At 37.9% G+C, this 13,345-nt stretch overlaps 1 protein-coding gene across 4 annotated transcripts in view; it reads right to left on the bottom strand.

Moving 5' to 3' along the window:
* Positions 1–13,345, bottom strand: part of Col9a1 (collagen type IX alpha 1 chain) — an 85,744-nt gene that overhangs the window by 21,822 nt on the left and 50,577 nt on the right. For all 4 annotated transcript variants that reach the window (XM_063227037.1, XM_063227039.1, XM_013142245.3 and 1 more), the window contains 5 exons: positions 5,846–5,899; positions 5,207–5,278; positions 4,666–4,701; positions 3,927–3,971; positions 2,231–2,263 (listed from right to left, as the gene is read on the bottom strand). In XM_063227037.1, coding sequence (XP_063083107.1) covers positions 2,231–2,263; positions 3,927–3,971; positions 4,666–4,701; positions 5,207–5,278; positions 5,846–5,899 — 240 coding nt within the window. The remainder of the gene's footprint in view (positions 1–2,230; positions 2,264–3,926; positions 3,972–4,665; positions 4,702–5,206; positions 5,279–5,845; positions 5,900–13,345) is intronic.

The following is a 13,345-nucleotide window of genomic DNA, read 5'->3' as shown; positions in this document are numbered from 1 at the left end:
AAGAGACTAAATTAACTCCATTTTGTGGGAAAAATTTTTTTAATTCTTCTGGTAAAATGGTAGAATAGCTGTAGTGCATTGCTGTTCAGAATAAGCCTCAGAAGACAGAAAAACAGCAGCTAGCAACCAAATGCTAGCGTTCAAGTTACAAATGTTCACGAAGCTGCTTAATCCTGTCTGGTTTGTATCTGCAGCGTTTATCTAGAAAGAGCTACTCTTCAAACATTCAGAGGCTTCAAACACAAGGGAGAAAGTGATGAGGCCATGCTTTCACCAACCAGATGAAACTCAGCGAGTGAGTTTTTCTTAATCTGTCTTCACACAAAAGAATTGATACGCATCAAAGTTAACTTACTAAAATGACTTCTATAAGGAAAGTATAGCCTAAAAGACTTCGCAAAAGACAGTGTCAACAAGGAGAGGGAAAGATAATATCGTGCAAGACTGCACAACTGCCAGGTGCCCAGAGCAAAAGACTGTAACAGCTTCCACTACTAAGCAAAGAGAAGCCAAAATGAACTCCAAAATGTGCTGAAGAACTGTCCGAAACTAAAGGAAGCCAAGTCAGAGTGTACCCTCTTGCTGGCAATACTGAAATATTACTAGAATAAGGTACAGGAACTTTTTGATGAATACAAGGACTAATATGCATAGGATATCATAAAGGCCTTTGGGTCTGTAGAAAAAAAGTCTCAATTGAGGAGCAGTCCACTGAAGTAGAGGTCAGGCTATCAAATCTTCCACTGAACAAATTTGCTGAAATCAATGAGGAGGAAAGTCTTGTGGTTGTAACTATTTCCTCTGTACAGTACAGCTCAATTTCATCAGTATTACCTGTGCAGTATGAGTAAGGTATAGCACAGGAAAAATCATGAATCAAGGGTGAGCTCTTAATATCATATCCGAATTAGAACACAACTAATTTATGTCAATCACTGCATTATGAGAGCTTTTTTTCTAACTTAAATAACATGGCGTATTTCTAGATAGTGAAGTAGAATTTTTATTACTGTAGGTTTATTCTTTTTTTCAGTCCTAAGCCATTTCTTTCAAAGACTCTAAGGCATAAATGCCATTTGAAACATTGTTTGGAAGCAGGTGAATTAATGCAATGTGATAATAGCGGTTTCAGTAGAATTCCTAGAGTCTAAGCCAGGCATTGTATCAAAGTCTGGATGGGTCTTCCTGGAAACAAGAAGGCAGAGCACAGATCCAAAGCTCATGTGGGACACAGCTATCCTAAGGGGAGAGGAAGTGTGTTGCAGACAGGAGAACAGAGCAAAGTGTTAGGCAACACGGCATATAAGTGCAAATAACAAAGTTCCAGACACACAGGAGAGAAGATGGGTGAAGCAAAGAGCGCTTAATCTGAAGCTCTGGGTGCCTTACTAAGAACCCAGTTCTATTCTGTGAAATGTTCTTGAAGGGTTTTGAGTAAAAGGAGGTTACATAGTGGGTTTATCCTTTTTGTTTAGATTACATTGGCTGCTATGAGGCTAATTTGTTGGATGGAGACAAGGCATGTGGAATATTCTAGAAATAGGAAAGACTTGAAAATTAACTAGCAGCTGATCATAGTGGCATTGAGATTGAAATTGGAACCTCATCTTTCTCCTATTTTCTTAAATTTCCAATTTACTGAGGATTTCTTTAATTGACAAATCACTTCAGATTTCCTATTATTTGGGTAATTTTGAATACTTGTAATCTCCAAGGATTTCAGTTGAGTTTCTATAAAGTGACAAAATTGAGCAAAATTACATTTTCTAGTTCTAATAACTCTATTTTCTTATGAAGTATGTTACTATCTTCCTCAACTAGAATGTGCAGGAGATTAAGAAAATTACTGAAATATTTTGCAATAGTATAACTGCCAATGAAATTCAATTATATCATTGTCACCATAAAGCACAGGTCAGTTTTTTGAAAATGAGTCATTTGGGGAGGAAATTAGAGTATTCTCATGTAATATTCATTGAATCATTTACAATATGAAAAACTCCCTGTACAGTGGTTAGTTCAAAAGGTAGCCCCATTTATTCAATTGTGAAATTTTTTTGTATTGGATTAATCCCTTACCTAGAGAATAAATTTAGACATTTATTTCCTGAAAGGTAAGTCCTTTAAGAACTGAATTTTATAAAATTATTCCCTAAAGCAAAGCATTACATTTTCTAGAGCTTTATTGATATTTTTAATTCTTTATATCACTACTATCCATTATACTTACAGATCCTTTTGGGCCAGGTAATCCTGTATCTCCCTAAATCAATGAAACAAAATTATTTTAGAATAATATATTCACATTTGATAGTTTTCTAAAAGCAGTTAAAAACTACCATTCTGTTGAAATATAGACTACCATGAACAGATTAACCTTGGCACTATGAGAACCATTAAACTCAAATTTGGATTTTAGTTCTCATTTTGTTACTTCGTTCTGTGACTATATGTAAACCCTCAGCCTTCCACTAAATGATCTGTTCAATAATATGGCTAAATCTAGCAAGGTCTAAAATGCTAAGTGGAATTAAGATGCACAAGTCAAAAGATAATAAAATAGCATTCTGTTTTGAAACACAAAGATATATAAACCTTTCTTAAAACTTCACTTTGTAATTCAAACAATATTTTAAAATTTAGCCCCAAAAGTCTATCAAACAAAATATGCATGCTTTTAGGCTTGCTATCGTTTGTGTCTAGATGTCCCCCAAAGCCTTATGCCTCCCCTCATGGGGGAGGCAGTAGGCTTTTCAGCAGTGGGTGAATCTAGAGTTGTTTGATTTATGGTCCAGTGCTAGGACAAAGGGTCTGAGTGCTATACCCTTCCTACGGTGGGTAGCCCGCATACAACATACGGGACAGCAAGAGCCTTGTCCCTGCCCTCCCTTATTGTTCCTGTTACCTTTCGCCACCATGAACACCTGCCCCTTTGCCTGAACCACCCTGCTTTGGAGCCAGGGGTTATGGCCTGAAACCTCTATAAACTAAACTAAATAAAACTTTTCCCCTTTAACTCTGAGCACTGGGTATTTTGTCTCAGCAAAGAGAAAAATAACTAAAACAAGGGCAAAAACACTTAAATCTCCCACCATTAATTCTAGGAGGAGTTCAGTTCAAGTGTTACCACATCAGTTAATCTTCACTACAAAACAAAATGATTTAAAGTCTTCTCTAAGTCCATAGAATGAACAACTTCAACAGAAAATCTGGGAAGTTCTGCCCAGTTCAGATATTACATTTATATTTGCTCTAAATCCTAAAAAATCTGAAAAAAAATAGAATTTTTTCCTGCCCAAAGCTCTCTAAAGCTATTTCCTAAGAAATTTAACACTCCAGACTCAAAGAACCGAAACATAAGTTTGCGTGTTAGGTCACATTAGTTTGTGTCAAGACCACACGTGATGAGCCAGCATACCAGGAAGACCTAGCAGTACAGATAACTTGTTCTCATTCATACTGCTTTCCAGGAGGTTCAGCAGTATGGCTCTCTGGAGACAGAAGTCGCTTCTTGGAAGGATTTCAGAGTAGGGAGAAAGCATTTGACCAGGTTTGGGAGTCTCAAATTCCTAACTACAACAAAATTTCAATTTTGCTCCAATGAGAGGCACTATTTACAGACTTTCTATCCTCGCGTAAGAATCACCTGCAATGCCTAAGTGCAATGCTACAACAAGATTCACCAAGGGAATTCTCCATAAATTTAAAGTTAGGTCCAGCAATTTTGGGGCATTTCCTTTCTGCTTTACTTGACCTTGGCTATAATCTTGGAAGTCCTTTGTTAGCTTAGAGAAGAAACATACTAGCCTTCAAAGAAAAAGAAAGTGATGAGGATAACAGTGCCACAAGAAAATACAGATGTAGATACATTTCTATATAGTTTGAAATTGATGAAATTCCATCATTAATTAGAAACAAAATCTTACAAGATCACCCCTTCCTCCTGCTTCACCTTCTTCACCAGAGGCACCCTGAAAAGTAGGATGAAAGGTCACATTTTCAAATCCTTAGTCCCATGGTTCAAGGTCAGCCAGCCAACACTGATAAGCATTCATGAGTGTTCACAATGCTCCCAGCATCATGCAACAATACAAAATATTCTTAATGACTTTCCAACCTGGCTGGCTAGTTCAGCCAAAAGCACAACCAAAACAGAGACCAGATGGTCAGATTGGGTTTTAACAATTAACCAAATTTAACTCAGTAAAACTAATAATCATATCCATCAATTTTGTAATTTGGTAACCACTGAAAGAGGACTCCTACACTAGAAAAAGGAACCCTGGAAAAGGGCCGAGTCTAATTCACATACTCTGGTTATCTGCTTTTTTTTTTTTTCCAACAAAAGGCTGAAACACTATGATATAGTTATGGAAGACTCCATCAGACATGAGGAAACCAATGTGGTACGCCAGAGAGACAGCTTCACCCTCTTTGAAGGAAGGACTGTGTAGGTAGGGAGGCAGAGCTATCATTACCTCCAGCTTACTAACACGGACATAAGGACACGAACCAAACCAAAGTCTCAGACTCACTCACCATAAAGAACATTAAGCACCACTGAGCGCCTCCTGTGTTTTAATGGCACTTATAACCCAGCCAGGGCCCCCTACTTATGAAGTGGTGCAGAACAAACACTTCACACTAACCAGTAACAGAACTTACCTGTTCACCCTTTGGACCCGGTTCACCCAGTATACCCTGTGACAAAGAAAATATGATACTTTTTCAGTATTTTGAGCTGTTTGTATGATTTCAAATGAACCAGTTCCTGTTACTAGGCTGATGGATAAACACTAGTATGGGCAGTGGGATAGAGATAATGACCCCACTTCTTGCTTCCTAATAAGAATCAGGAAGATGGAATGACAAGTGAGCCAATGATCTCTTGTAACCTGGGCAATCCCTGATCACAAATGACCCACATCCAACTTCCCTCAGAAGAATGAAAATTTAAAGCCAAATGGCGTGATTCCAACTGAAATTTTTACTTTTCTCATCTTAGATTTTTTTTTTCCCTTCCCGATCAATTATGACATCTTTTGCTTCTTAATTTCAACTCAGTAATGTAACTTACCTTTCCAAAAAGCTCACTATGATAAAGTCGAGAAAAATTGCTCATTGGACCAAAAGTAAGCTTGATTTCTCAACATAGTCAAAATCATGCTTCTAGATAAGAAATTCTCTGGAGAGCTGGATATCTTACCCTGTCACCTTTCATTCCAGGAAGCCCAGGAGGTCCAGGCAAGCCAGGGAGGCCAGGGCTACCATGAGGTCCCTGGAAAACAAACCAAGTTCCCAAAGTCACTCTGCAATACTGAAAGCTCACAATCAGACTAGACGTTGGCAGCCTTAACATGTTGACTTGTGCTGTGGTTGGCCTAACTCGGCTGCTCCAGGGCACCTCTCTCCTGGTCCCCTCTGGAAGCCTGCCCTGCTCCCCCAGGCTTAGCATCCATTTTCAATCCTTCCCAACAGCAGGCTCTTTCAGTCAAGCTCCCCAAGGGTACTGCAGCTTCCTGTGCTGTGTAAACAACTTCTATGCTAGGAGTAAAAGGCAGCATTTATTGGAGCCCTTTTCAACAACCAGAATGACCAGAGGCCAAATGTAGCACTTCATGTCTCTCAGTTTTAAAATGTATGCTACAAACCACACTGGTTAAAATACCCTCTGAGGATACCCTAGTTCCACATTTATATTTTCACACATTCATTTAATAACAGAAACCAAATACACAACTGATTTAATGAACTTTTGCAAATTATTTTTCTCTCATTAATTTTAAAAATGTATTCTGTTTTTCAGAAAGCAAACAAACATCTGGAGATAAGAAGCTTTACTTACCAGTTTACCTGGTATGCCTGGGGATCCTACTGGTCCTATTTCTCCTCTACTGCCCTATAAAAACAGAAGCATCATTGTCATCTAGACATTTGGTCAAAATCAAATGATTAATTACTATGTAAATAAAATAACCCAAGTAGTTTTTTTGTTTAAATATACATGTCATCAAAGAATTTTCACCTTCCTTGAACTAAAGGCACAGGGCTCAGTGATCTATGCCTTTCAGAGACTGAGTGCCAAAATACAACCGAAACCTCCCTTATGACAAGGGCTAACACTGCTACTAAACCTGAATACTGAAATTTTAGTTTAGAAAAAAAAAACCCTACACTAACATCTTTCATCTTAAAAGAAAAGAAAAACAGAGTAACACGTATGCCATAGGTTCGCCACCACTGGCACAGGCCATCACATATAATCCCGAGTTCATCTTTCAATGAACATTGCAATGATGTTTGTTACGATTAGAGACCATCGGTGATAGTGGATTCATACATAAAATGGTAATTAGCAACTTTCAGCATCTAACTCATACTCTATACTATGGATATCTGTGAATGCATTTTCAGATAATGTGTTCTTGAGGTCATGAAGTACACATTAAATTAAAATTGTGCTGTGTGTTGCAGAGTATATTTTTAGATCTACAGAACATTGTAAAGTAACATCTGGCAAATTATCTTCACCTCAAAAGAGTAAAAAGAAAAACAAGACAGATATTTGTCTTTAAATTACTAGTGTGAATTCAAAAGACACAGATGGTTAAAATGTATCAAGTTTCTGAGATAAAAATTACTTTGTTTTACCCACTCTTGTTCTAAATATGTCTTAAAAGATTAAACAGACTTTGAAAAGTACAACTCATGATGAGGTTACACTAAAAGCAACACTAATTTATTCTGCAGGCCAATTTTGAATGTTTACTTAAAATCTTAGTTTTCAAATTTTTATTTGAAATTCTAAACTTTTTAAAACTTTTGAGCAAAGGAGATACAAGGCCTTTTTAATTTCTTTTCCCAAGAACTTCATGTGTTTTACGCAGTCTAATAAGACCTTGTTTTATTTCTAACACAAGCTTAACTAACCTGAACATGAGGATATTGGATAAATAATTGCATTTTCTGAAAAAGGTATAAGAAAATGAAAGAGGTCCTTTGAGTTACTTTTTCTTTAAAATAACACGGCAGCTCCATATTAACGCTTAATGTGTATAAATGCTTCTGGTAGTATTATTCTGTTGTGACCTGTGTGCTGTTCATTAAACTTTAAGTTGAACAATGTATCAAGAGCCATAAAATTTCTGGATTTTCAGTTCCCCAAGAAACACACTGCAAATTACAACAGTCTCTGGCCATGAGCTATAATTTCAGGGAAGTCATTTTGTCTGTCTTATAGGTGATATAAATTAAATGCTTTTAAATACTTTTAAGCAACTTTTATGTGAACAACTTCTTTGGTATAGGAGTTTGGGATGATACACTGGGTTGGAATGATATCAGCAACAGCGTGAGAGCCAGAAGCAGTGCCTTGGGAGGACAAATGCCCAAGGACATCAATCTGGGTGAAAGCTAGCCACTGCGATGGAGTCCTCTATCCCTCTAGAGAGTCTGGGTTCTACTCCTTGATTTGGCCTGGAACTTCAAAGTTCAAGAAAGATTTTCTTCAGTACATCTTCTTTCTTGGCATTTACAAATAATTTTTCAACTGCATCATGACGGGATCCTAAATGTCACTGTGCTAACATGAATTTAATTCTCAGATAGTCATCGGTAGGAAAACATTAATAACTTCAGAAGGAGAAAGTTTAAGTCCTGACAGAGCCTCAAGTATCACTTCTAAATAAGTGACTCTTATGTTATCTCATCCAAAATAAAAATGATTAGTATACTTCTTTCCCATAAATATACGAAGGGCTAAATTAAAATATAGGATTGCATAACCTATGATTTATTACCAGAAGGATTAATTATATTCCCAAAGTCAAAGATTTTTCTGTGATGGAAGTCTATCTTCTCTGTTTTTTATAAGTCTTATTCACTTGTTAAGTCCTTTCCAATCCCTGGAAGCCTTTGTAGTACAAGTGACTGGCTCAGCTGTAGACCCCTGCGGGCTGACACTGTGGGACAGGAAGAAGGACCCACAATGTAGCTATGTACACCTTTGTGACTGTCCAGTCAGTAGGTGGCTCTTTGTTCTTATTTTGCTTCCATCTTATAAATTGCCATCCCTTCTTAATATAGACATGCCTAGAGAAGTCACCTCACTGTGAAAATGAGGTGCTTTTATGGCAGCCATGAACAGAATGTGAAGATGAAATATTCTGATAACCATCCAATCAATGTCTGTGTACTTCAGAAATACCTGTGCCCCTAATTTCAGAATTCTACATGAGAAACTAAGATGAAGGTGACAAAGTAATCAAGATATACATAAGAATAGCTAAAAACACAGATTTAACTAAACACAGAAAGTCATTAACCGTGGCCCTGGCAAAAAACTGATAAAAAACTAATAACTTCTTCCACTCCAACAGCTGTGATGACACCCCTGCCTTGAATGGACAAGGGAGACTGCCCTTCCCACTGGCTGGTGTTTATAAACCTCATGGCAACACAAATTCAGATTTGTAACAAGAAAATCGAAAGGAACCAGGACGGAGGCGAAAATGCACCATTACAAGTGAGAGACCATAACAAAAAGCTCCATGTTCCTCTCGGGAGCTGTTTCCACCACACAGCTCTGACCAGCTCAGACTCCTCTGCAAGTTCATCCCTACTTAAGGAGCCAGACCCTCTCTCCCAGCTGTGGCTGTGCCCCCAACCGCTAAGTTCTTTTTTGTTGTTGCTGTTGTTTTGAGGTCTTGAGGATCAAACCCAGGGCTTCAAGCATACTAGGCAAGTGCTCTGTATCTCCAGTACCTTGTTAGGTTTTGAGACAGGGCTCGCTAAATTGCACAGGTTGGCCTTGAACCCCGTGAGTATTTGAAATCATAGGTACATGCCACAGGAGCCAGCTCTGATCTCTTTAGACACATATTCCGCTGGTGTCTTCCACTACACTATCTGCCCATTCTCCATTTTTGTTCACCTCTCTCTCCCCGATTCTAATTCTGTAGGTCAGAGTAAGACCCAGGAATGTGCCTGGCTTATGCTATGTTTATCTTTACCAGCTTTATTTAGATTTTTGGGGGAGAAAAATGCTTAACACAAAACTTCCATAAATACTAAAGTTAAAAATTGCTAAATATGCACTCAGAACTTGGCAAGCAAACCTCAACTAAAAACCATGCTGCAGAGCTGCACCTGGAGCAGCCGAGGTAAAGATGAAGACACAGATATGAAGCTCCACTTCCAGGTTCAAAGCTGGCTTTGTAACGCATCAGCTGGTCCCCTCACTCTGTGTGCCTATTTCCTCATAAATGAAATGGGAAACAAAGCAGTGTCCACCTCATAGGACTTTTATGAGGATTAAGTAAAACACATAAATCACTTAGAAGAGTGCCTGGCTTACACTAAGCACTTTAGAGAGATTAGTATTACTGTTATCCAAGTTGAGTACTAAAGAAATCACCCAAAATCATGTTTTCAACTGCATGTTTAAAGTTCTTTGCCTTTCAAACTCTCTAAGACTCCTTCAACACTCAAGTTACTTGGAAAAACTCAGTCTACAGCCCCCATGTTGCCAGTTCCTGCCAGCATCACCAACTGCCAGACACTTTCTTCACAAGCGAGTATTCATTGCTTTTTTGTAAAAATCATTTCCATAAATACAGACAGATAATGCAAATGTAAGGCTCCCCTTTTTAAAAGGAACTATGAAACTTTTTCAAAGATCACAGAAAACTTCAATATATTTATGTTGCTTGAATTGTTTGCCAAAATAAGTAATTTTTATTTCATCACCTTCTCACTTCTAATGACTGTCATATTTGCCACATTTATCCAAAATTTCAACTAGCTGAAGAGTGAATCACTGTACTTGGAATAGTGTATATACTATGTTTCTCTGGCAAAGAAAATGTTGATTAACACAAGAGATCAATTATAATTTCTATAAACCATTGTATTAACACAAAAACACCATACTCCTATGATGTGAACATCATACTGCTGTAACTTTTAGGTTTGGTACAAAGATTTTTTAATGATTCAATTTTATTACATAGTTTCTATCTAGTATGGGTCTAAACATTCCCTCACATACAGGTAGAAAATAGTCCATCTAAACCACAACCACTATACACATTAGCTTAACAAATCATCCACCCGGGTGGATGGGGACATCAGCACCTCCGCACTGAATGCTGACCTGTCAGGTGAGGAGGAGGGACTCCGAGAAAAATGCAACAGGCTCCTGTACGGGAGCATGTGACATTCAGAAGTCAGGAAGATGGGAATTCCAGCAGCCACTATAAGGTATGATCAAACCACAGGCCAGGGTATTTTCCTGCTCTATACCCAAAGCCACCCAAACCAAGTACAAATCAAGACAAGTATCCCGGAGAAAGACATGATAGAAATAAATAGGTGCATGTATGAAATCACTGGAGGGGCCAGAATATAAAACTAATATTTATTGTAGTAGTAGTTCTAGCACACATTGATGGAGACATCACTGAATTTCAAAGACATGCTTCTGGGACATACTAGAAATATGTTCTCATTCCTTCTACTCAGTTTGAGTTGAGATTTGCAGGAAAAATTCATCGGACTTCTGAAGCATAGTTGGAAATATGTGAATTTAATGATATAAAACAAAGAACAAATGTGGCTTTCTGTAAGCAGATTTAGTGTTAAAACATAGCTACAGAACTATAATATTTATAACATATGACACTTCTGAAAAATTTATAGCAGGTGAGAAGTCAGTTATTACAAATGAAAGCAGTATAGCAGGATTTATTATGCCTCCAATTTGATTCATTTCAAGAAAGTTTTATTGAGTATCATCTTATGCCAGGCCCTGAGTAAAGAGATGTAGGGTGCCCAGAGGTTAATCAGATATGTCCTTGTATTCTTTAGTCACCCTAGTAAAGGGGTCAAGTGTTACAGAGTTCTCAATAAGGAGTGATTACTTCTACCTGGGGCATAGGTATTTGATGCTATTTCTATGATAGAATTAACAATTATGTCTAAGAGGACACAGGAAATGCAGTCACGGAAATGGAGAAAAAGCCATCAAAACATAAATTCTGACATGAAGGAAAACAGAAACTATTTAGAAATGTATGCAGCATCCAGCCTGACTGGAACACAAGCTCTAAGCCACAACAAAAATGAGAAATAAAACTAGGAGGTTAATAGAGAGTTTAAGGTTTAGACCTTCTTTATGGTTTTAGAGTCAATCAAAGATTTTTAAATGGTGACAAAAAGTAATGATGGATCCTGTGATTTACAAAACCCAATGTGGTGCTGTTTGCAGTCTAGGGTACCCCATTCTCCAGGGCTTTTGGAATTGTGATTGTTATCTTTTTGTCACAAAGGCCATGAGACACTCCTAGGGTTCTGGGCTGGACATCAGGGACATGAGATACTTTGCCATGTACATAAATCCTGAAGAACAAAGAAGTAACCCAGCCTCAATGTCAATAATTCCCTGAGAAAGGACACTACAGAGGATGGGAAGACTGAGCTGGGGAAGCAAATCAGGCGACAAGTACAATAATCCAAGGAGTCAGCAATGACCTGAGACAGGCTGGTAGAAAAGAAAGTGAAAACATAGAGTCAAATGCAAGAGATCTTGATAAAAAGCCAGAATCAACAGTCCTACTACAAATGAAAATGTGACAAAGGAAGAGCGCCAAGGCCACGAACCTCGATGACAGGAACAATAAAGAATCTGAAGCCTTACAGAAGCTTCGAAAACCAGAATCTGAAATTTAGCCCAAAACTCCTCATCAGCCATTCCTCGGCTCCAGCTCACACAGAGGAGCCTACTCTCAGCCCCCTAGTGTTTTCCCTTATCCAGTTCACTGCTTTACATTTCTCTTGTCACTTAGCTGCTGCTGGGCCAGGAATCCTCTACTTTGTGACACTTTTGTGCGCACTGCACAGTCCTGGCACACAGCAGCACTCAGACTAATGCTCCTTCAACTACACACAGCTTTCTGCTCAACAATAGGAATAGCAGATATAGTAGTAAACACTCTCCAAGTTTTAATACCCCTAGGTTGGCCTCACCCAGCCATACAGCATCTTTATTATTTAAGAAATCTGGTATTAGTGTCTGGACAGTTAATTCATGGAAAGCATTTTAGCTATAAGTTTACAAGTACTAGAAAGTAGTAAGCAATGGGCACGTGAACAAGGAGAACAATTAAGACTGGTCTCTTCAGTTACAAAGAAATTTCAGGAGGTCAGCTGATGAGTACCTTTAACAAGCAGAAAACTCCACTCTCATGCCACTATACATGCTTACTCTTTTCAACCATGAGTCTTCATTCTATATGCTGAAAAATGCTTTAAAAGAAGCAGTGATGATAAGTGAAAATGTTTCTATGTTCCCACTTGTAACTGTCTCGTTATCCAGTAGACAAAAAAAAAAGAACTGAAACTGAAGGCCAGAAATAATTTTTAAAGTCAAATTTAAGTGCCTAGTGTTTAATTTTCTAATCAGTTTCTAAGGATTAAATCGGAAATTTTAGGAAAAGCTATACTGCTGTAACTACTGTAATGTAACAAGTTTACATGCTCACATTTAGAGCAGTTTGACTGTTTCTCAAAAGATTAAATACAATCATTGTATGGCAAAGCAATTCCACACCTATTTATTCAAGAGAAATTAAAACATATATCCACACAAGACTTATGCAGATTTTCATAGCAGTATTATTCTTAAAGGCCCAAAAATGTAAGCAATCTAAATGTCTGTCACCAGACAAATGGATCAATAGGATGTGGTACACCCACACAGTGAATCCATTCAAATAAATATTGGCAGGATGGAGGAATCAAGTACTTATGCAAGCAGTGGCACAGATGAATGTTCAGTACTGTGCTAAGTGATAGAAGATGATCATTTTTAAATGTTATGTAGTGTATAACTTCACTTATATTAACTTTCCAGAATTAGAAACCCTGCAGAAAGAGAAAGCAGATTTGTGATGACACAGACCTGAAGAGTCTATGGGAAGAAATACTGAATACCGTGTGTGGGGACAGGGATTCTCTTTTAGGTGATGAAATGTTCTAATATCGATTGCGGTGATAGTTGCACGACTCTGTGAATATGCTTAAAATCAATAAATTATATGGATTAAACAGGTGAATTACCCAGTATGTGACTCATATCTTGTTGGGGTTTTTTTTTGTTTTGTTTTGTTTTGTTTGTCTTTTTACTTTTTATCGGTACCAGGGATCGAACTCACGACTGCCTGCTTTCAAGGCAGGTGCTTATGCCGCTGAGCTAAACCCCCAGCCCTGTGACTCATATCTTAATACAATTGGAGTTTTTAACCACACTAAAATATTTTCTTCAAAATAGGTTGAGAGAAGAAGGGGT

Source organism: Cavia porcellus, unplaced genomic scaffold, assembly GCF_034190915.1.
Source record: "Cavia porcellus strain 051 isolate PalLab524CR breed Dunkin Hartley unplaced genomic scaffold, mCavPor4.1 scaffold_16, whole genome shotgun sequence".
Classification (NCBI taxonomy): Eukaryota; Metazoa; Chordata; class Mammalia; order Rodentia; family Caviidae; genus Cavia; species Cavia porcellus.
The sequence above is the reverse complement of the archived record's forward strand: the minus strand, read 5'-3'. Positions and strand labels throughout refer to the sequence as shown.